Here is a 23,607-nt window from a genome sequence, read left to right as displayed (position 1 = left end):
GTCCTCACCCTAATAATATACACATTCCTTTAGTTTTCTTCCAACAATCATGCAATCAGAAAAGTTCTCCACAATCAGCATATCTGGCTAATAAACTAAACAAAAATAGAAAATGCTGGAAACACTTGAAAAGTTAGGCCACATCTGTGGAAAGACAAACGTAGATAATGTTTCAGGTCAAAGATCCTTTGATAGAATTGAGAAAGGGAGAAATACAGGTTAATTCTCAGTTACAGAGAAAGTGGGGGGACAGGATAAAGGGGTGTCCATGACAGGGTGAATCCAGGGTTGCCAATGGGGTGGGGATTGAGGCAGAAGAGAACACAAACAGAAAAAGTTGCAAAATGTCAGCTATCAGGCATACCCAGATGAAAAGACTGTGCTAACACAGGGAGAGAAACTTGGCCAATACCACAGATGGAGGACATGCAGCAAAAGTAGTCAGTTCTGATATAGCAGAGAAAGCCAGTTACCTGAAGTTCAAGAATTCGATAGAGCCTAGAAGGCTGCAATGTATCCAGACATAAAATTAGGTGCAGTTCCTAAAATTTATATTGGGCCTCATTATTACAGTGCAGGAGGCCACAGATAGATAGGTTAGAGTGGAAGTGTGATTGGGACAGTGAATTGAAGTGGCAGGCAATAAGGAGTTGTTCCTGTGGACTAAGTGCAGGTGCTCCATGAAGTGGTAGCCCAATATGTGTTTTGTTTCTCGAGTGTAGAGGAGACTACATTAGATTGCTGTACACTAGATTGGAAGAAGAGCAAGTAATTCATTGCCTCACTTAGAAGGACGGTTTGAGTCCCTGGATGGTGGAAAAAGCAAGGTAAAAGGACAGCGAGTTGCCTCTGCATTTACATGGGAAAGTGCCAACTGAACAGAAGTGGTTGGTGGGGATGAAGGAGACCGGGGAATCACAAAGGTAATGGTCCCTTTGAAATACTGAAAGGGGAGGGGAAGATGTGTCTGGTGGTGGAATCTCATTGGAGAGAGTGGAAATTGTGAAGGATTATCTGTTGAATACAGAGGTTGGTGACATGGAAGCAGAGGACCAGGGAACTCTGTCGCTGCTCTGTCCAAGAGTGGGGTTGCAAGCAGAGATGTGATGAAGGACTCTGTCAACAATGGTAAAGAGGAAGCCATGGTTCCTCTCAGGAAGGCATCTCAGAGGTGTAGAAAGCCTCATTCAAGTAAATATGACAGCGGCAGAGGAATTGGGAGAATGAAGTGGAGTCCTTACAGGAGGCAGGTTGGGAGAAAGCATAGCTGAGTACATTTCCCCTCCCACTCCCTCACCCTGCCTTTTGCAAGGACTCCATTCCATTTTCTCAGTTCCTTCATCGCTGGTGTATTGGCCAAGATGATTCAACTTTCCACACAGGTGCTTTCTGGATGTCTTTCTTCTTCCTGAATTCTGACTTCCCTCTACGTTCCTGTAGGAGTCCTTGAGTGCACCTTATCTACTTGCCACACCCATGCTCGGACCCCGTCCTCAACAGCCACCTCACCAGCCTGCACCTTCAACATTCTCCTTCGTAATTTCCACCAGCTTCAAAAAGATTCCACTACAGATAACCCTCCCCCTTCAGCATTTCAAAAGGTACTGTTGCCTTCGTAACTCCCTAGTCCATTCTTCCGTCCCCCAACAACAACTCCCCTTCTTATGACACTTTCTCCTGCAGCCACAGAAGGTACCACCCTTATCCCTTTTGCTTCCTCCTCTTCCATTGTGCAGGAACACAAACAGTCCTTCCAAAGTGATCCACTTGCAGTTCCAATCTACTGCAATGCATTCTGTGTTCACATTGTGGTCTTCTCTACATTGGAGAAACCAGACACAGATTGGTGAACATTTTGTAGAGCACCTGCATCCACAGGAGAGACCTGCCACTTTGACTCTCCATCCTATTCTGACCTATTGGTGGCCTCCTGCAATGTTATTACAATGCTTAAAGTTGATTTGAGAAACACCATCTTTGTCTGGGTATGTTGTAGCCTTTGGGCTTGATTTCCAATTTTACAACTTCAAGTATCTTGCCATGTCTATAGGTGAACTGACCATTTCAGTTTTTCTTCTTTCTATTAGCACAGCATGACTTTCTGGGCACATCCCACAGCCCTGCATTTCACACCTTTTTACATTCCTTTGCTTGTATTCTCACTCTGTAACCACCCTGACCTCATAACTTTTGTTTATTTTCTCTCCTTCTAATCACCCCTCATTAACCCATTGATTAGAACTCTTCAACTTTATCCCCACGGCAACCCTTACCTCTTCTCCCATCTTTTCAGCAAATTAAAACTGATGTTTTTTCTCTCTCTTTGTCAGTCTGGACAAAGGGTTTTAAAAACCTGAAATGTTAACTCAATTTCTCTTTCTGCAAATGCTGCCTAATCTGCTGAGTTGAATAATTTTGCACACATTTCTGGGTGCCCGAGTGGCAATAGGGACATCCATCTCCTTATTTTTCACAGTAGTTTCATTCTCCCTCTAACTTTCTCCCCCCTCAGCATAAAACTCTACTAATGATATTAACAGTAGTGCAATATGTAAATCTCGTCAGCAGTGAGACTTTCAACCTCACTGTTCTATAAAGCAAGTTCTTGTTTACTCACAGAACAACCAGGTTTTACCAAGCCCATTTCTCTTGAAACTGTCATATTTGAAGGGTCAACAATCAAACTGAATTCCTCATCCTCATCAAGAGTAGCAATATCCTGTGGCTTCAAATACAACCTCACATGTACCTTGACTACTTTGTCCATGGAAGTCAGGGTCAGGGTCACTGTTAGCTTCTTAGATTTAGGGTCATTCCAGTCTGCTGCTGCTGCTATTGCTAGCTTTGCAATATTGCAGATTGTTACTCACTGCTGCATTAGAGAGGTCAGCCAAATTCCACACTTGAGGAAAGAAAATTCGCTGATTTTCTTTTGGGCAGCCAAGGAAAATGACATTTCCAATAACTGCAAGCTACTCAAGTGCAGGCATTCATAGACTGCACTCATGACCTTATAGACTTCAATTCCCATACAGTAGTTCTGCACAATCTTCATCGAAAATTAACAACTTAATTGAGTGAAGTTACCAGAATGGAATGGCAAATGTATCTGGACTATTCCTAGAACATAACACCAACTCAGGAGAACTTTTGTGGTTCCTATGTAAATTTACTGTTTTGAGAAATTAATCTAGAGACAGCAACAGTAGAAACTGATAGTCCTGGTAGTGAATTTCTTTATCATGACCATTTCTCCTTACAGTAACCCTTACCATCACTCCCAATATACAAAGTACATCAATTAGACAATTAGAAACTTACTCACACTCTTATGAGAAAGTAAATAGGGAAGATTTTATTGAATGGTGAATTCCACCCTCTCAGTAAACTTACCTTTCCTTTTGGGTGGAGATAATGGTGTGAAATCCATGGAAGGGAGGGGTCTGTAGTTGGGCTGGATATTTGGCAATGGAATATCTGGCAAGACTGGTACCACATCAATCATCATCTGTTGTTGGGGTTGGGAGTATGAAAAGAAAAAAAAATTAAAACTTCAGTGTCTAAGTGGCAAACTAGCAAATAGTAATTGACGAGCACCATGGTGATGTGTGATATTAAAGCCACTAATACTATAAAACCAAGCAGTTAATTACCTATACTTTTATTCCCTTTCTTTTAGCATTTATAGGCATGATTAGAAATATTGCAGAAGATAGCACTGTAAGAATAAATCTATATTTTTCCTGTTTCATCATTTAGTGTTGTATTTCATTTCATATCCATGGTTTTGAGAGTTAAGCTGATCCTACTGCCAGTTTCTAACTTGGCACTTGTATTGCTGCAGGTGGTTCAGTGGAACATAACTAATTCCTCACTTCCACATTAAATGCAGGGACATCTAGAATCAACTTGTGCTTTGCTGCAATAAAATAAAATTTCTGTGTTACACCTGGAGGGGATATGAATCTATATAGGTATGCATATATATTCCATCAGCCAATTTCCACCTATGTTCTTGGCAAATTTTAAAATTAGATAGTCAATACCACAAACACTAAGAAGTCAATTTTAGTATAGATTTCTTTTTTTTCGCTATTTTAGTGTGCAGTTTGAGATGCATTAAAGTTTCCAATTTTGGTCTTCAATTGGTACCTGGGTTTGATGGGCTAAATTAGATAGTTATAGAATAGGGTTCCAACCTTTTATTTAGAAAGCTATAATTTTTGAGAGCAATTTTATCCATGCATAATTCCCAGATCATATTGAACTTCGTTGATTTCATGACCAAGCAAAGACAGGGAATACACAATGGCACCAGAGTTCCTTCACAAGTGTATGCACGGGACAGTCACTGTATCACCAAGTTTTGACAATGACTCAACCTTTGATTCTACTTTTAGGAGGAAATCACTTATTCATTCTCATTCATCGAGTTCTGGACTCTTTCAGAGAAGTCCCAGATTAGGGGTTGTGCTAAACACTTAAATGAAAAAAATTACTCACTATTTCTCCTTTGCCCAGCATTCCTGTTTAGTGCACCAGGGGATAAAACCTTTTGCCTAACAAGCTTTAAAAGCATTGATGTCATTTTGAACCACCCAGAAAAGGTGTGTCAATATCATTACAGTATTTCTTAAATGACAGACACAGAAAGCAATTTTTAAATCCCATCTTTCAACAGGTTTAGATCAAATGGATGCTGTTTATTACTTTTATAAAATAAATGGAAAAGTAAATTAGTTCAAAAATCCTGCAACAGAATACATTCTAAAATAAGATAGTTACTTCATATCATTTATGGCAGCAGAATCCTGTGCTCCAGTGTGCATAAATGTAAGGATACCTTTGAGAACCTGAGTGTACCATGTGGTATGATACGTCGCTGTACCAGATAATGCTGTTTAATTGAGAGTTAATGCCTTCAATAAAGGATTTTTTTTGACAGCTCAACCATTATTTATTTGCTATATTTTCTATTCATTTTTATCTAGTGTTAGAGAACTACAAGTTCGCCATGTGCAACCAGGAATAAGGGGATGTGGTTGACGAATATATGATTAGGCTTTTTAAAATTGGGCATAGTTGGATCACTTAATGAGTGGACTGACTGATGAGAAAATTCAGGCAAATCTATTCAATACAACAGACTTAGATTCAAGGGAACATGCAGGATGGCCACCATCATGGAAATGAAATTTACAAACTTAAGGCAGTTTCGATTGGGGTGCAATTCTGCAGTCAGCACGTCAGGAAAGCAAAGTAGTATGATAATGACTGCAACCTCTTCTTTGTCTACAGTGTTGGGTGCTGTAGCTACAAAAAGTGATTTTGGTGAAAAACTGTTAGATTACAAAGGACTGAAAGGCCAGAAAGACTTGTACCACCTGAAGGGAAACAGTATTTTGGTGACTACAAAGTGATGGTGATGATAGTCATCATTTACTAATGGATCACGACATGTATGGACGGTTGTTCAGCTGTCCATTGGTAAGCTGCAATATTATTCTATGGATTAACCTAAGAGAAGTCTTGCATAACATATGCCCAGTTAACCAATGTTTAGTATAAAGGCATGGAGAGCTGCCAACTATTATTGCAAGCTACACAGACTAGCCAATACTAATGGGGAAGGACCGGCAAAGTGGACTGCACTTCGGCTGGACAGCAAGCCATAGAATCGGCATGGCAACCAAGGACCTGAAGAAGCCTTTGACTCAGAACAAGTATTTCTTCACCAACTTTTGCAGTGGCAATGGATGTATGGCTTACATTTGCATTTGTCCAGAAACCAGGTTATTTAATATCAGTCAAAACCAGTTCCTTATATCCTTAAGCTGCAGGTGGAGGAGGATTTCCAGATTATAACATACTGAGGTAAGGAGGTCCGAGGTGAATAGGGAACCCCATTAATGATGGCCCCAAAGGCAGACAGAACAGTGCGATTATGTGAAGGCTACAAAATAACCCTAAATAGAACAACTGATCACGAGCAGAATGACTGCCCAACAGTTATTGGTAGAATTGGCAGGCTAGCGATACTTTGGATAAACACAAGAGCAGTCAAGCTTGCAACGTGGACATAGGAACACAGGAGGTTAGAGCTACCTGACAATACTCACAAGTGGCTGTATGTCTATACTAAACTACCATATGGGAGCCAAGTTAGCCCTGAATATTCTTTAGTCAGTGATGGACAAGATGCTGCAAGGGATCTCGGTGTACCTACGTAATCAAGATGATATCCTTATCTATTTACAGGGACTGAACCGGAACACTTGAAGACACTCCAGGCCAGTACTCAGCAGGGTACAGAAACAGAGCATCCTGCTGAAATAGAACATGTATGCATACGCAGCCCAAACTTGTCCATCTGGGATTCAGAGTCATCAAGAATAGTCAGAGATCTAACAGTATAATGTAGTGGCTGGGTGCAAAAGAACTGACTAACTTTACTGTATGCCTCTCATTACTTGTGACGTTTCAGTACCACTAAAGGTTCTATGGAATTTGGCCATTACAGCATACAATAACTAGTGTTGGCAAATCAATGAGGGAGTCCTAGCTCTGGGACAAGGAGCAATGGGGAGCACAAGCTGTATAAAGCAAAATGTGGTAGTAAAGCTTTCCTTCTCTGTCATGATTTGCATAAATTATTACTATCGTCAAGTGATGGCTCCGAGGAGGTGCAATTATTACCCATGTCGTGAAATCAAGCCATGAGCTACTTACTACTTACAGTTTCCACACCCTCATTTCCAGTGTGAATAATTATAAGCAATTGGACTTATTCAATATCAGGAGATTCTGGTTGACTGGCATTTCAATGTAGTCACAGACCATAAATTACCAGTTCATTCCAGCAACAGGAATAAATGGCTATCCTTCTGTCACATCTGAATTACACTATTGACAACGCATACCAAATCCACTGTCTTGTCCGCCTTTTGAGGCAGTAAAGACAAATTTGAAATTGGGCAGTTGCAAGTTCTGTTGATAGTTTTCTGGCGACAGTCTGTAAAGGTGTTCCTTGAAGTAGGAGTATGAATATATCTTGTTGGAGTGGAATAAGTTAGAGAAAAGACTGAACAAGGAGATGAGATCTTTCTAAAGAAGGCAACATGCTGTGTCAAAAGTCAAGGTCATCTAAAGTGGGACCACACAATGGTGAATCCAGAAAAGGTAGTACATGTGTGTATAATGAAGCACATCTATGCTCAGCATTTAGGAATGATCTGCATGAAGGCAGCGGTCAGAGGTCATGTATACACGTCTAGCATTAAAGAGGAATCGAAGGTCTGGGTAAAAAAAAACCAGCTGGAGGAAATCAGTGAGTCAAGCAGTATTTGTGGGGGGAAAGGAATTGTCAATGTTTTGGGTTGAGACCCTGCATCAGGACTGAGAGTGGAGAAGAAAGATAGCCAGTATAAAGAGTAGAGAGAAGTGGTAAGACAGGGCCAGTAGGTAGTCGGTAAACCAAGGAGGGGTGAAAGATGACAGGTAGATGGAACAAGTGGAGGAGGGGGAGGGATGTAGCTGGGAGACAGAGGCAGGTGTTTGATAGGTGGAAGCAGAAAGAAAAACAAGGACAGGTGGAACCATATGAGGGGAGGGGAGGGGAGGGGAGGGTGAAGGTGGAGACAGCTGATGAAGAGGTGATAAGCAGGAACACAAAAACAACCAGTGCAGTAATCTGATAAGAAAGGTGATAATGGAAACCACTAGAGGAGCAGGGAAGAGCAGATAGAGGAGGGGACCTGGTGGGTGAAATGTTGGGGGAGGGGGAGAGAACACAGTAGGCAAGTCATTGGGTTGTAGACCACTCAGTTGGAATAGGAGCTGTTGTTCCTCCAGTTTGTATTGGGCCTCACCCTGGTAGTGGTTAAGGCAGAGGATGGACAGGTCAGTGTGGGAATGGGAAAGGGAGTCAAAATGGCATGCAACCAGGAGCTCAGGATGGCCATTACAGACAGTGCGCAGGTTCTCTGCAAATCATCTAGTCTGCGCTTAGTCTCGTTGATGTAGAGGAGGCCATAGTCAGAGTACCAAATGCAGTAGATGAGGTTGGAAGGGGTGCATGTGAATCTTTGCCTCACCTTGAAAGGCTTTTTAAGGCCCTTGATGGTGGTGAGGGAGGATATGCAAGAACAAGTGTTGCACCTCCTGAGATTGCAAGGAGAAAAGTGCCAGGGGTCAGGGAGAGGTGGACAGGGAGGGATGAGTGAATCAGAGAGTCATGGGAGGGAGTGGTACCTGCGCAAGGCAAAGATGTGGCTAGTGGTGGGATCCCATTGCAGCTGGTGGAAATGCCAAAGGATATGTTCCTTCCCCAACCCACAGACATTGCTCAATCTGCTGAGTTCTTCCAGCAGTTTGTTTTTTGCTTCAGATTGCGGCATCTGCAGTCTCGTGTCTTGAAGATCTGTTGAAGTTCCATTCTGTGCGTCACCACTGCAGGCCACAGCTCCAGTGCAAACATGGATGTGGCTGGCTGTCCTTTCCAAGGGGTGTGTTGACTTTTTTCAGTTGAGAATGAAATATTTCCTCTGGTTGCTTGAATGTCACTCAAAGTAGTTGGAGGTATTGCTTTCTGAGTTATGCTCCTCAGACTTGGAAGTCAGCTTTTGCACCTCATGGTCTTCCCGAGGAACTGGCCTACCCCAATCGACCCATTGTTCAGGTCAGCAGTCTGTTACAATTCTCCACTCTGGCATGTTTTATATGTCCAGAGCCTAACGGGGAGTTTGAATAATCAGTCCAAACAGTGAAGGGAACAATTAAGTAACAATCAATGGCCATGAGGACCAAATGACCTATTAGTCATTGGCTTGCATCATTTTTCTTCAATACCCATGGGACCACTCCTCACTCAATCATGGATTATTTCCTGGGTTAAGATGCTTGCAGACACAACTGACCTTGTTGTAGCCTAAGGCAGCAATGTGGCACTGCAGTTCCATTGATTCAAGTTCAATCCTGACCTCTGGAGCCATCTCTGTGGAGTTTACATGTTTCTCCCTGGTGCTCCAGCTTCCTTCCATAACTCAAAGATGCGCTGGTGTTAGGTTAATTGGTGACTGATATAGGTGGCTGGCAAGAGAATCAGATTAGAGATGACAAATGCACCTTTGTAATTGTGGAGATCTCAGGGGGTCAAGACCAGGAGATTAAGTGTTAATAGTCGCATATGAGAGAAATGGATGGGAGAAAAAGGATTGATAAGATGGCTCAGAGTTGATGGGTTGAATGGTCTCCTTATATTTCATAAGGAAATATGAGATATGAAAAGCACAGGTGGTGGGAAGAAGAGGAGCCAAAAGAAAGGTCACAATAGATCATTTCATGTGGGAGACACCACAGGAATGCTCCAACTGTCAGTACATGGAAGATTGTCCAAATGGAGTCATGGAGAGATGGTGATCATGAACTACCTGGTGAAGAGAGTTAAGAGAAGTCAAAATGTCAAATAGTTAAATTAACACAGGCACATGGCACCCAAGAAGATAGTGATTAAAAACACAGGGTACAGAATGAAAATTGATTTGAGTAGCTAGATGGTTTCAATGATGCAACCATTATTGGATAGAACATAGGTCAGAAGGCACAGGAACCCAAACTCAAGAGGTAATCCACCAGAATTGATGGTATGAGGCATTATCAATTCAGAGATGACAAATGCATCTCCCTTGATCATTCAGCAGAGACCAAATTGCTCTGGAGGACTGTGATAATGAATCCTACGTGATGAAGATCAACAATGCAATTAACATTTCCCACATGCAAACATACCATATGCTACATATGATGTGCATCTTTCAAAAGCATAAAATATATTTTATGAAACCCACCCTTAGCTAATGTAACAACTCAACCACTAAAATCAAAACAGCAATGTTTTTAAGATTTTTGTGTCAATCAGACCTTTCAAATGAAACTGTAAAAAAATTCACATTCTACAAAATACTTTTAAGTTCTACCATTAATCTTTTTGTGTGACCTTATTTGACGTTACCTTTTTGGGTTTAACATGAGGCACATCTTCAGCACGTTTCTTGGCTTTCTTCTTTTCTTCAGCATTCTGTTCTCCATAGGAAGAGCTTGAGCCCTTAGAACCTGATTTTGAAGTAGGTTTATCTGATCCTCTAGACTTTAATGGCGGAGTCGCTTTAACCTTCCCAGCAACAGGTTTACTTATCTTTTTCTTTCTTTTCTGTGGTTGGTCATAGATAAGGTAAGATTCAAATGACATTGTCGGTTCTTCGAATTCATCAACGACTGCAACATTAGAAGAGTCCTTCTGGAAAGAAACAGACTGAAACTTTTCTGCAGATTTTGATTTTTTTGACTCCACCTCTTCTTTTGGTTTACTTGATGTGGGTTTCTCTTTGGGCTTGTCCAATGTACTTCTCTGCTCGTCATGTTCAGATTTCCGCTTGTCTGAGCCTCTATGCTTATATTTTCTGTCATCTAAATTCTCCTCAGTTTGTACTCGAGGTTTCTTATTACTGGAACTTACTGAAGTACAATCTCCTTGGTCCCTGTGATTATATTGTTCCTTTGAGCAAGATTTGTTAATTTTATCTTGCATTTGGAGAGTGGATAATTTATACTTTTCTTCACCTTTTAGAACTGAATGCTGCTTTTCTTTGTGTGAAGATTTGTGTTCCTTGTCACGACCTGTGCCCACTTCTGCTCGTGAGCCGTGATGGTCCTGGTGAGTTTTATGGAAGCTTTTAAGGGGCTGCATAGTTTGCTCAGCATCTTCATCAGATGAACCAGTTTTATCATCGTAATCCTCCACAGGAGGAGATTTAGTCCATCTGTCCACATGCTCTTTAGAATGGGATTTTGACTGATAGCCATGGCTACTATATGTGTAAGATCTCTCACTCTCAAGTGAGTGTTGCCCTTTCACAGGAACATGTTCATAGTTTGATTCATAGGACTCTCCATGAGGGGTCTGGAATGTTTGTCTATAATCTTCTGGAGAAAGTTCCCTGTGTCTTTTTTTTGAAACCCCTTTATTATAAGTGAATTCCCTCTCCTCTAATGTATTGGTGGACCTAAGCAAAACAAATGTACAATAAATGATGGGCCAAAGAAAAAAATTCAATGAACATTGTTACAGTACTTACTACAAACAAGATCTTTTACTGTTGTACTGAAGTTCTTCCCAATGGCACTGCAGGCACAAGCATTGCCCAGTGTACAACAGAGCTGAAGAAGGGACAAAATCTGATCCCCATATTGAGTTGAGGGAAAACAAAACGAGACAGAACTCCAGATCATTAAACTGTGATATCCACTGAAAAGAATCCATTCATGGATTTTTGTGGTGTTATCAGAATCATCTTCGAGGTTATATAGGGCAGACAAAAGTCACTGTTTAGGCTAATTTAGACTAATTTACTTTTCATAAAAGGCAAAGTGAAAACTAGGACAGGTACACATGGTAAAATGCTTTTCTTCTATGATAAAATTCAGTGACTGAAAACAGGGATAGAAAACTAAGGAATAATATTAAACATTAATCTTAAGATTGGAGGTGCCCAAAATATTGTCCAAGTCATGCAAGTTAACCAATATCAGTTAATAAATTACAATGATTATATCCATGTAGAAAAGCACATTATTTTACTAGACTTAGAAGAATGATGAGCCAAATTGTTCAGGTTACTAATCATGCAAGTTATGAAAAAAAACTCCCTCCTATGTTAATTTGTGAAAGAAATGCCAGTTTGAGAAGCATCGTTTGTGGTAGGTAATATTCACACCAGTATGTATGATAACACAAAATAATCCCAATTCCACTAAACCTTACTTCCAGAATCAACTTATTACATAACAATAACTTATGAACAAATCATAATAAGAACTGCCATTATTTAAGATGAGACAGTTATTGAAACAATACCGTTCTACTTCCTGCGGTACAAGTTTCTTCCACTTTGAGACTAGGTTCTTAGCACTTTCTCCAATCACATCATGCTTCCTGAATCCATTCACTGTTTTCCCTATTCCCGTATCCTGTTTACAGAAAGAAGAAATAAAGATGAAGGAAAATTTCTTTAGCTTGTCCATTAAGCACAAACTCAAAGTCCTCAATACTACACTCCAAAACAGGCAGTGAATGCCGCTCCAACACTTTAGTTTTAAGTGTACAATGTGTTTGTGGTGCATTTGATAATGATTATTCAACATAATCATTACATAGTCATTACACCACTGAAGATAGCGACTGTTGAAGCATCACTCCAGTGGGTACAAGGAAAGACTGATCACATCCCTACAAACCTGTCATACCATATCCACTTAAGAATGAAAGCCAGGTCTAGATCATGGCTCAAACAAAGGAAACCACTGAGACAGAATACAATAACATTCCAAATTTAACAGTAAGGAACAATGGAGATCGCAATGAAACAACATCCTGAATAAACACTGCATTACTGATTCTATAGAACCACCAATACATGGACTAGATCTTCCATGCAAGAATGGCGGTCCTCAACCAGGAGGGAACCAGATATACGTGGCCATACTCAGACCGATGGAAGTCACATCAAGCCCTAGTTGCTGTACCACAGAAAAGTCAAATAATGGAACATATTCTCAAAGAATATACTGTGCAATATTTTCCAGGGCACGTGGACAGCATTCACCCAGTCAAAAATAATACGAGTCCAAAACCTGGACATCCATATACAAGTTGCTGCCACCCCCAAATAGCAAGAAGAATGAAGAATTTTATAGGATGGTTTTCCTTGAGACTTTGCTGTAACAATCTATTCTTATGTAAATTATTTAAGTGCCATAACTCATTAGTGAAAAGTGATAAAAATGGGAACATTAGCTTAGAATACCCAAACTGATAAGTCACCCTGAGTTATCAGTTGCCATGTGGAAAGGGGAAATCAGTATCAAACAGTAGGATTATCACTAAATGTTTACTTAGCTTCAGAAAGTTAACAATACTTTTGCAGTTTCAGCATGAGAAAGTAGCCCAAGTTCCTTCACAAGAGCATAATCAGCCAAAAAGTATAACAAGCCAATGGAAAGATTAGAAATGGCAAGTAATACCTTAAAGAAGTAAGCTTTGAAGGGATCTGAAGAGGATGCAGGAAGAAGAAATTGGGTATCAGAGAAGGAGTTCCACTGTTTAGAGCCTAAGTGGCTCACAACACTCTGGCCAAAAGGTGGAGAAAGGGGGCAAAAAGGTGTGATATGGAGGAACATAAACATTTTTGAAAGATTTTAAGTATAGCAGGAGGTGCAAGACCACAAAAGAAGTTCAAATTTGTGCAATCAACACAATAGGAGAAAATGCAATCACATATTCTATGGTTCATTCCTTGAAACAGTAAATGTACAAACAAATTAGTTCTTTTAGATGTTTATGTTAATTATTTTCTGTCAAATTTATATTCATACATCAAGAACTCAGGTAAACTTGCTTGGATCGATCAGTGTATTTACACAGTAGCTATATAGACCAGGGAAGTCCCTCCTCATGTTACTACCATCGGGGAGGAGGTACGGGAGCCTGAAGACCCACACTCAACGTTTTAGGAACAGCTTCATCCCCTCTGCCATTGGATTTCTGAACAGTCCACGAACACTACCTCGTCTTTCTCTTTTGCACTATTTATTTTTGTAACTTACAATAATTTCAGTGTCTTGCACTGTACTGCTACCACAAAACAAATTTCATAACATACAGTGGCATGCAAAAGTTTGGGCACCCCTGGTCAAAAGTTTTGTTACTGTAAATAGCTAAGCAAGTAAAAGATGACCCGATTTCCAAAAGGCATAAAGTTAAAGATGACACATTTCTTTAATATTTTAAGCAAGATTACTTTTTTATTTCCATCTTTTACAGTTTCAAAATAACAAAAAAAAAGGTCCCGAAGCAAAAGTTTGGGCACCGTGCATGGTCAGTACTTAATAACACCCCCTTTGGCAAGTATCACAACTTGTAAATGCTTTCTGTAGCCAGCTAAGAATCTTTCAATTCTTGTTTGAGGGATTTTTGCCCATTCTTCCTTGCAAAAGCCTTCTAGTTTTGTGAGATTCTTGGGCTGTCTTGCATGCACTGCTCTTTTGAGGTCTATCCACAGATTTTCAATGATGTTTAAGTCAGGGGACTGTGAGGGCCATGGCAAAACCTTCAGCTTGTGCCTCTTGAGGTAGTCCATTGTGGATTTTGAGGTGTGTTTAGGATCGTTATCCTGTTGTAGAAGCCATCGTCTTTTCATCTTCAGCTTTTTTTTTTAAACAGACAGCGTGATGTTTGCTTCCAGAATTTGCTGGTATTTAATTGAATTCATTCTTCCCTCTACCAGTGAAATGTTCCCCGTGCCACTGGCTGCAACACAAGCCCAAAGCATGATCGATCCACCCCTGTGCCTAACAGTTGGACAGGTGTTCTTTTCATGAAATTCTGCATGCTTTTTTCTCCAAACTTTCCTGCGTCCTCACCACAAAATTCAGCGTCAGAAGTTTGCAAAGGAACATCAAAACAAGCCTGATGCATTTTGGAAACAAGTCCTGTGAACTGATGAAGTTAAAATAGAACCTTTTGGCCGCAATGAGCAAAGGTATGTTTGGAGAAAAAAGGGTGCAGAATTTCATGAAAAGAACACCTCTCCAACTGTTAAGCACAGGGGTGGATCGATCATGCTTTGGGCATGTGTTGCAGCCAGTGGCACAGGGAACGTTTCACTGGTAGAGGGAAGAATGAATTCAATTAAATACCAGCAAATTCTGGAAGCAAACATCACGCTGTCTGTTTTTAAAAAAAGCTGAAGATGAAAAGACGATGGCTTCTACAACAGGATAACAATCCTAAACACACCTCAAAATCCACAATGGACTACCTCAAGAGGCACAAGCTGAAGGTTTTGCCATGGCCCTCACAGTCCCCTGACCTAAACATCATTGAAAATCTGTGGATAGACCTCAAAAGAGCAGTGCATGCAAGACAGCCCAAGAATCTCACAAAACTAGAAGGGTTTTGCAAGGAAGAATGGGCGAAAATCCCTCAAACAAGAATTGAAAGACTCTTAACTGGCTACAGAAAGCATTTACAAGCTGTGATACTTGCCAAAGGGGGTGTTATTAAGTACTGACCATGCACGGTGCCCAAACTTTTGCTTCGGGCCCTTTTCCTTTTTTGTTATTTTGAAACTGTAAAAGATGGAAATAAAAAAGTAATCTTGCTTAAAATATTAAAGAAATGTGTCATCTTTAACTTTATGCCTTTTGGAAATCAGGTCATGTTTTACTCGCTTAGCTATTCACAGTAACAGAAATTTTGACCAGGGGTGCCCAAACTTTTGCTTGCCACTGTATGTCAGTGATAATAAACCCTATTCCTTAATCAGATTTTCTCATATCTACTAATTTCAGGCAACAATGAGGTCACAACAATTAGCCTCGTTACAGGAAATTATAGAAGAATAAATTACTATGATTCACACTCACAATCCAATAATTTATGATGAAAATAAATTGATGTCTGCAAAGGATTTGGCCTGAGAGTTATACTTTTCTGCAAGAGAATATCTAGTCAGTGAAATAGCCTACACACAAGTAACCACAATAGAAGTTAACACAGACAAGGCAATCAGTATAAAAGGTCTCTGTACTCCAGTAAGCTGTTAAAATCAATTACAATGGCAGAGAAAAGAGACAAATCTATTTGGGATAAAAAAATCTGCGATGTGACACATAGTGAGTGAATTACTTAGAATTCATAATTCGGAAGTTACATTAGTCTTAACATTTTTCAGTAACGGATAATGTTGAAATAGAGCTAGAATTCAAATAATACATTAATTTAAGCATTAAGAATGAATAATTACAGATTACTACAATGGGATTTTGCATTGTACATTATCAGTACAAAGAATTCTGTAGTAATAATGTACAATGCAAAATCCCAATGTGCCATTATTACTTTGCCATGCCTGATTATTGAAAGAAGAATCACAAGAGAAAATCTTTTGATGTTACTTTGAATAATTTCATCTTGTGTCACTAGACAGTTGGATTTTCACTCAAAAATAGATCTTTGTTGATTTCCACAAGAGCAACAAGTCTCACATGACAAATAGACAGGCTCTCTCAGTTCACTGAACTAGTATTTATTTACTGTCCATTTTAAATAAAAGACAATAGAATGGTCCATATTTTGTTATATGAATAAACAGCACTCACCATTACAGGGTAAACAGAACAGCAGACCCCAGCATCTGTGTACACACTTACATACATAGAAATAATGATGCAAGGGATATTCTGCTTGTTCAGGCCTGTATTCTGCAGAACCTTATTGATAGTTTCAATAGCATGATATTGAGTACTTCATGGAGACATAGAACCACATGGTGTAGAAACTGACCCTTCAGACTACCATGCCAATCTAATTCCATTTTCCAGCATTTATCCCACAGCTTTCCCATACCTCAGTGATTCAAGAGCTCATATAAATACTTACATTTGAAAGTCTCCGAATCCACCAGTCCCTCAGGCAGTGCCTTTTAAATTGCAACCACCTTCTAGGTACAAAAATTCTTCCTTGGATCCCCTTTAAGTCTTCTACCTCTGTCCCTTGGTTTTATACACCTCTGCACTGCAGAAAAGTTTCTGACAATCTACCCTAGCTTTGCCTCTCAAAATTTTGTAAGTCACAATCAGGTCACCTATCTGCCCCCTCCACTCCAAGGAAAACAACCCTAACTGCTCCAGTCTCTCCTCATAAATGAAACGCTCCATCCCTGGTGAATTTCCTCTACACGCTCTCCAGTGGAATCACATCTTTTCTATAATGTGATAACCAGAACGGTGCACTGTACTCCAGCTGTAGTCTAATCAATGTTTTATAAAATTAAACTATAATCTCCCTGATCTTGTATTCTATGTCTTGGCCAATGAAAGCAAGTAACCATATGCCTTTCTTAACCACTTTATCCATCTGTGCTTCCAGTTCAGGGATCCCTGAACTTATATGCCAAGGTCCCCGTATTCATCAATACTCCCTTGGGCCCCAATTGTTACATCCAAGCCCATTTGTCCTCTGAAATACATCACTTCACATTTATTCAGGATTAAAATTCCACCTGCAATTGTTCTGCCCATCTTGCCAACTCATCAACATCAGCCTGTAGACTAAGACTACCCTCCTCACACCACCACCAATTTGAGTTGTCTGCAAACTTAAGCATCATACATATATTTACACCCAAATCATTAACATTCATAACAAACAAGAAAGGGTCCCATTCACTGGTATACCACAGAAATCAAAGGTCATAGGCTTCTAATCACAAAAACAACCCTCCACTGTGATCCTCGGCCTCCTATCACCAAGACAACGTTGGATCCAATTGGTCAACCTGCCCTGGATTCCATGGGCCCTAACCTTTTAGACTAACCGTAAACACAAAATGGTGGAAATGCTGAGGCTGCATCTATGAGAAAGGGAAACTAAGTTAGCATTTCAAGTCTGAGATGGTCAGAACTGAAAATGAGACAAAAGCAGCTAGTAAAACTGTAAACAAAGTTATCTGGTCAATAAGCAAACTGGAGCAGTTAGAGGGCGAGAACATGGACAGAGGAACCTAGACAAAAGGATGTGGGAGTAGTGAAATGCAGAGCGGGAAGACAAGCCCAGCAGGTCAGGCTGGGCATGTGCTCCACTCCCAGAGGGAAAAAAAAGAAAAAACAAGCTGAGCTAATACTACAGATGGATGACTAATACAGACTGAGAAAGCAAGTTGCCTGAAGTTGAGTCCACAATGTGCCCAAATGGAAAATGAGAAAATGGACAGTAGGCAACAGGAAGCTCGTGGTCACCCATGGAAATGAACGCAGGTCTTCTGCAAAGCAGTCACCTAATCTGCATTTGGTTTCTCTAGTGTAGAGGAGACCACATTGTGAACAATGAATGCAGTACACTAGATTGGAAGAAATGCAAGTGAATTGTTGCTTCAACTGGAAAGACTCTTTGGGTCCCTGAATGATGGGAAGGGAAGAGGCGAAAAGACAAGTGTTGCATCACCTGCAGTTGCTAGGGCAGCTTTTCTAGCTTCTTTTGTTTCCTTTTCAGTTCTGACAAAGGGTCTCTGACCTGAAACATTGACTCTGTTTCTCTTCCCATGGATGCTGTCTGACCTGCTGAATATTTCCAGCATTTTCTGTGTTTGTTTTGGATATCCTCCATCATTACTGCAGTAATGGACTTCTCAATTAATACTGCAATGCAACCTCCTCTTTTACATTCCATTGTCGCACCTGGAAATTGGAGTTGCCAATCCTGCCCTTTTATCTACTAAGTCTCTGCTTGTTGCCCTTTAAGATGCCCAGAAAAAAGCTGGTACATTCAGGACTAATTTAATTTTTAAAAGGCATGATATTTAAAATCATAACACTTCTGGTTCTAAAAGTTTAATTATACAGATATAGAGCTTCATTCATGCAGAAGCTAGCATGGCAGATTTTAGATTTTCTTGAAAATGGGCACAATCTAACTCAGTGAAAAATCTTTCTGATATAATCAAGACTTCCGAAAGGTCAGATGCCATTCCTTCACCATACCTTAAATTTGTCTTCATTACTTAACTGTGTAAATCTACAATTTTTAAATTTAGATCTACAAAAGGCTGTCAGGGTGATCTGGGAGAATGACATCAAGATATGCTGTCCAAACCTACTCACAGTATGGAGCCAGTTCCACCTCACAGGATATCTGTTGGGTGTGAAAAGTCAGCTCATCTGGGTCTGGCATTCTGGAGAAAGCATGGGTGGGCAAAGGCCAAAAGGTGGCAAATCTGTGTGGCAGCTTAGATCCAGAAATATACAATCCAATATTCACTTTTCAAACTTTTACTGTTCATTCCTTATTTCTTTCCAGTACAATTTCTCTTAATCCAGTACAATTCCCAAACTTTATTTTGATTTCTGTACAAATCTAATTTAAACTTCCCGCTTTAGATAGATATTGCACGAGTCCAGGATTTTTCAATATGATTAATAGAAAAGCTGTAATGCTATTTTATTTCCCGTTCATACATGCCACAGATGTCATGTAGAGGATGCCAAGCTGGATCAGACACCAGATTAAAGTGAGTATCTACTTGAATTCAATAAAACTCTGATAATCAGGCATCCTTGGGACTTGTATTGCCGAACTAGCAGATTTGCCAGACAATTGGATGTTATTCCTATAAGTTTGTAAACATCTTTCTTTCACATTTTTTAAAAAAAAACAAGTTACGTGGTAGCATAATAAATTTTCCAGTGAGTTTAAAGGAGAGTCAGGAATATACTAGCACTCAGGACCCCGGCTCCGGCCACACACCTACCTACCTTATTGATCGCTGGTGTTCCAGACACCAACCCTGACTCTAGATACACACCCAGCCCTGGCCACATACTCACACTCTGTACCCCAGCTCTTATCTGGGACTAATGTGTAAGCCAGCTGCCAGACCATCATGATTTCTGAATAAATGGATGTTGGATTATTGGAGTTTTATTGCACCCACAAAAACTACATAGGTTGTTGTCAGTGGAGGGAACAGCACTGTGCCACTCTTTTGCTGCTGACCGTAAATTCTAAGTCATTGCCTTTAACCTACCAGTGCAGTTTCTGTTTATTCCAGAAACAATGGAAATGTAAAATTTTATTTTCAACCCTAGGCTACTCTGAAAGCACCTCCCAAACCTCCATTTCCAAGGTGGTCAAGGGCAGCAGGCGCACACAAACACCTGCTGGTTCCCAATGTCAAACACAATCTAGATTTGTCAATGTATTGCTGCATCTTCATCATCACAGAATCAAAATCCTGGAAATTCTATCCAGCAAGACGGTGGGAATATCTTCATTCAATATATGGTAGTAGATCAAGATCATGATTCACTACCATCTTTCTAAAGGCAAAGAAGGTTGGGCAATAAGTGTTAACTCTGCCGGTGATATCAAGATCCCATTTAAAATTCTATCTATTTACGAGAGAAAAAAAAAATCACTGCAAGCAGAGCAACCATGATCTACTCCCACCCAAAATCTTGAAAAAAAATCAAAAGATTGTAACTTACTGCAAGAATATCCACAGTGACAGGAAGTTCATTTAACCGCTTTAAGGTCTTCAGGAGCTGGGCAAAACAAAGAAAAAAATGTTTCAGCATTTACTTTCAAAGTACATGCTTGCATTTATCATACAGCATAGAGAACAACTTGCGATCCTTACCAGCAGTATCCACACCCCTGTGGATGAATAAGTAGAATTTGCAGGATATACGAGTATTACTGACATTTGATTACATAACAAAATGAACAAGTTCAATGCAAAAAAAAACCTCCAGCTCTCTACAATGAACGTGCATGAAAACAAGTCAGTTGCAAGTAGTCAAAATATAGGATGGCATTTCTACAAATTGTTTTGCTGTCCCCAAGTATGGTTCCTCAAGCAAATAGCGTGCTCTGAGATTTTACACAAGTGCTCATTTTTCATCCAATACCTGAACAGTGCCGCCACCATTAAGAAGTGCTGTTATTTACTTGAAGAAGTAAATGTTAAAATTTATGAAACTTAAAGAAATTCACAAACCAGTTACTTATAAATTACAAGCACATTTGCTGGAAATGACCAAATATTCCTGCTCATTCTGCCAAAATTAGTTACAAAGTTCAGTCAATCTGGTGGAAAAAGACTTTATTGTAAATTAAAATCCCATCTGTGTTACATAAACCAAACCAAACCTCTCTCATAGAGCTCTGAAGATACAAAATACAAACTGCCATTTCTGAATTCATTCTACAGCCTGTGGTCAACTGACAGAATATACGAACACTATTTATATATCAAATGAACTGTGCAGCAATAAAAATAGATTTCTTTCGGCATCAGCCGTAGCTCTGTGGTACACTCTCATCTCTTTATAGGTTATGAGTTTAAAATCCTACCCAAAATTGAACACATAATCCATGTGCTAAACTGAGGAAAGGCAGCACTATCAGAGATGTTTTCTTTCAGATGAGATATTAAGCAGCCCTTTTAGTGAACACAAAAGATCCCATGGCACTATTCACAGAGAAAGGATGTACTTCCCAGTGTCCTATTCAATATTCATAACATAATCAAATTCATGCATTAATCAAAAGTGGATTAAGTTGAGAGATCTTGTGTGCAAAATGACTCCTGCATTCCTTACGAATGTCAAACCTGCAGACCAACAATCACAGAATGCTTATGTCACAGAAGGTCATCACTTGGCCCATCATGTCCATGCCAGCTCTCTGCCAGACCAACTTTTTCATTCCACCACTGGACCCTTCTCCATATCCTTGCAAACTTTTCCTTGCCATAGAGTTATCCAATTCCTTCTTGAAGGCCACAATGGAACCTGCCTCCACCACATCTTCAGTCAATTCATTTCAGATTCCAACCACATGCTGCTTTCATCATGTCACTCTTAATTCTCTTCCCATTTATTTTATACCTGTGACCTCTACTCCTCAAGCCCCCAGCAATGAAACGAACCTCCCACTATCAACTCTGTCCAGACCCCCTCAACATTTTGTATACTTCTATCAGATCTCCAAAGAGTCCCAGCATCTCCAACCTGTCTTTGTAACTGTAGTTCCTCATCCCAGGAACCATTCTTATAAATCTCCTCTGGACCCTTTCCAATACCTTCACATCCTTTTTATAATGGCATGACCAGAATTGAACATGGCACTCCAGGACAGACCAGACAAGTATTTCATGAAGGCTTAGCATAGCCCTCCCCCTCCTGCTTTCAAACTCAATACCTCTATTGATGGAGCCCAGAAATGTGCATAGGTTATTAACAACTTTCTCAATTCACCCGGCCACTTTCAATGACTTGTGCACCTATATCCCCAGGTTCCTATTCTCTGGCATCCCTTATTGTACGTTTCTCGATTCCCAATTATGTTGGCAGCCAGTTTTTCCTTAATACATTCCTTATTAAAATGTCTCATTTTAATTTTCACTCCCCCTTTGATTTTTTTAATATATATTAGCCTGGTTCTTGCTGGTATTTACAACCTGACATTTATCATAATCTAAATCCCTCCCTCCTACGTCATCTCTTCAGCCATACAATTATCTGCTTTATCTTCCTATTTCTGTGTTCAATATCACATGGTACTGGTAGTGCATATGATAAGAACTACCTTCAAGGCTTTTTAACTTTTAACTTACCACCTAAACACTGCCTCCAGGACCTCATCCCTCTTTGTACCTATGTCATTGCTAATACTATGAATCACAACTTCCTCTGGCCATCCAATCTCCTCCAAGATATTTTGTAGTCAATGTGATATCCTTGACCCAGGCATCAGGAAGGCAACATACCATCTTGCAGTCACGCCTGTGACCACAAAAGCACCAGTCTGTGCCCATAACTACCTCATCCTCACTAATAATTTATAAACTATGAGTGTCAGAAAAGACTTACAAGACTTATACGACTCCCAACAATATGATTCTACCTCAGATCCTATTGACCAAAAACCCCTTACTTACCATAGTTTGCTCTCTAAAGAACACAGCACTTTGAGGACTGCTGAGTACAAACCACTGGTCTCAAATCTATGAGGTTACCATAACCAGGTGCAGCACCCGACAGGAGAAACCCTTGGAAAACGCTGGGGATTCCCAGCAATGTTGAGCTCTGTCACTGGACTCCATATAGGACCCAGGAGTGAACCATAGTCTCAGATGTAATGTCATCTGTCACTCCAAATCCCAGACTCAACACATGTACCAATTTCAGGACTTCTCAAATAGTTGAGTGCCAGCAATTCCTCTGGGGTTCATCAGCTATAGTCAGCATTATTCAAGCTAATAAGTCATCTCACAGAGGTTACTTTTATCCCCAGAGCAGTTTAGAAGTGTTGTAATATTGATATGTAAACGGCCTCAAGCTTATACGCTAGATTTTTGTAGTTGAAATTGAGACGAATCTGACAGCACTCATGTAGTTACAAAGAAATGGGTCAACAACTTGCTGATTTCAGGAAAGGTAGTCACTATAATTTGTTACCTCAGAGAAACTATTCCTCCAAAACCGATACTATTCAATGTTGAAATACACTGAACCGCTTGAATTTGCTGTTCTTATCTGATGTATACAAATCAAACTCTCTAGAAAATCTAAGAGCATGTCCATTCCTGTGTAGGCATCCCATGAATAATCTATTAAAACATAATTGCTGCTCCAGTTTCTTTGCCACTGAAAATTACCAATTCTGCCACTCAATTCCTTCACATACGAATCATAACAAAATTGAATTGCCAAAGGACCTGTTTCCGTGCTGTACAACTTGATGACCAAGTTCTCTTGCCTCTTTCTTAATCAAAGCTTCTTTTCACCTTCTTAGAATTCAATATTCTAAACCTACTCTTTCCTAGTCAAACTCTTCACTGCTTAGCAACAATGCTTTAATCCAATTACAGAAATAAACAGATTGATTATCCTTTTCACACAGACCCCAGATGCCCTTTCTGGAAGCAAAAACACATCCTCTAGCTTGTGTTATAGAATCAGAGTACTACAGCACAGAAACAGGCCCTTTGG

The 23,607-nt window shown here is 40.0% G+C and overlaps 1 protein-coding gene across 2 annotated transcripts in view; it reads right to left on the bottom strand.

The window, feature by feature from the left end:
• eloa (elongin A) overlaps window positions 1–23,607 on the bottom strand; it is a 55,450-nt gene that overhangs the window by 14,763 nt on the left and 17,080 nt on the right. For both annotated transcript variants that reach the window (XM_052036273.1, XM_052036274.1), the window contains exons 2-5: window positions 20,098–20,154; window positions 11,912–12,024; window positions 10,010–11,060; window positions 3,394–3,508 (exon numbers count right to left, since the gene is read on the bottom strand). In XM_052036273.1, coding sequence (XP_051892233.1) covers window positions 3,394–3,508; window positions 10,010–11,060; window positions 11,912–12,024; window positions 20,098–20,154 — 1,336 coding nt within the window. The remainder of the gene's footprint in view (window positions 1–3,393; window positions 3,509–10,009; window positions 11,061–11,911; window positions 12,025–20,097; window positions 20,155–23,607) is intronic.

The sequence above is a fragment of the Pristis pectinata genome, chromosome 22 (genome assembly GCF_009764475.1).
Source record: "Pristis pectinata isolate sPriPec2 chromosome 22, sPriPec2.1.pri, whole genome shotgun sequence".
NCBI classification, from domain to species: domain Eukaryota; kingdom Metazoa; phylum Chordata; class Chondrichthyes; order Rhinopristiformes; family Pristidae; genus Pristis; species Pristis pectinata.
This window is presented reverse-complemented; position numbering and strand designations above follow the sequence as displayed.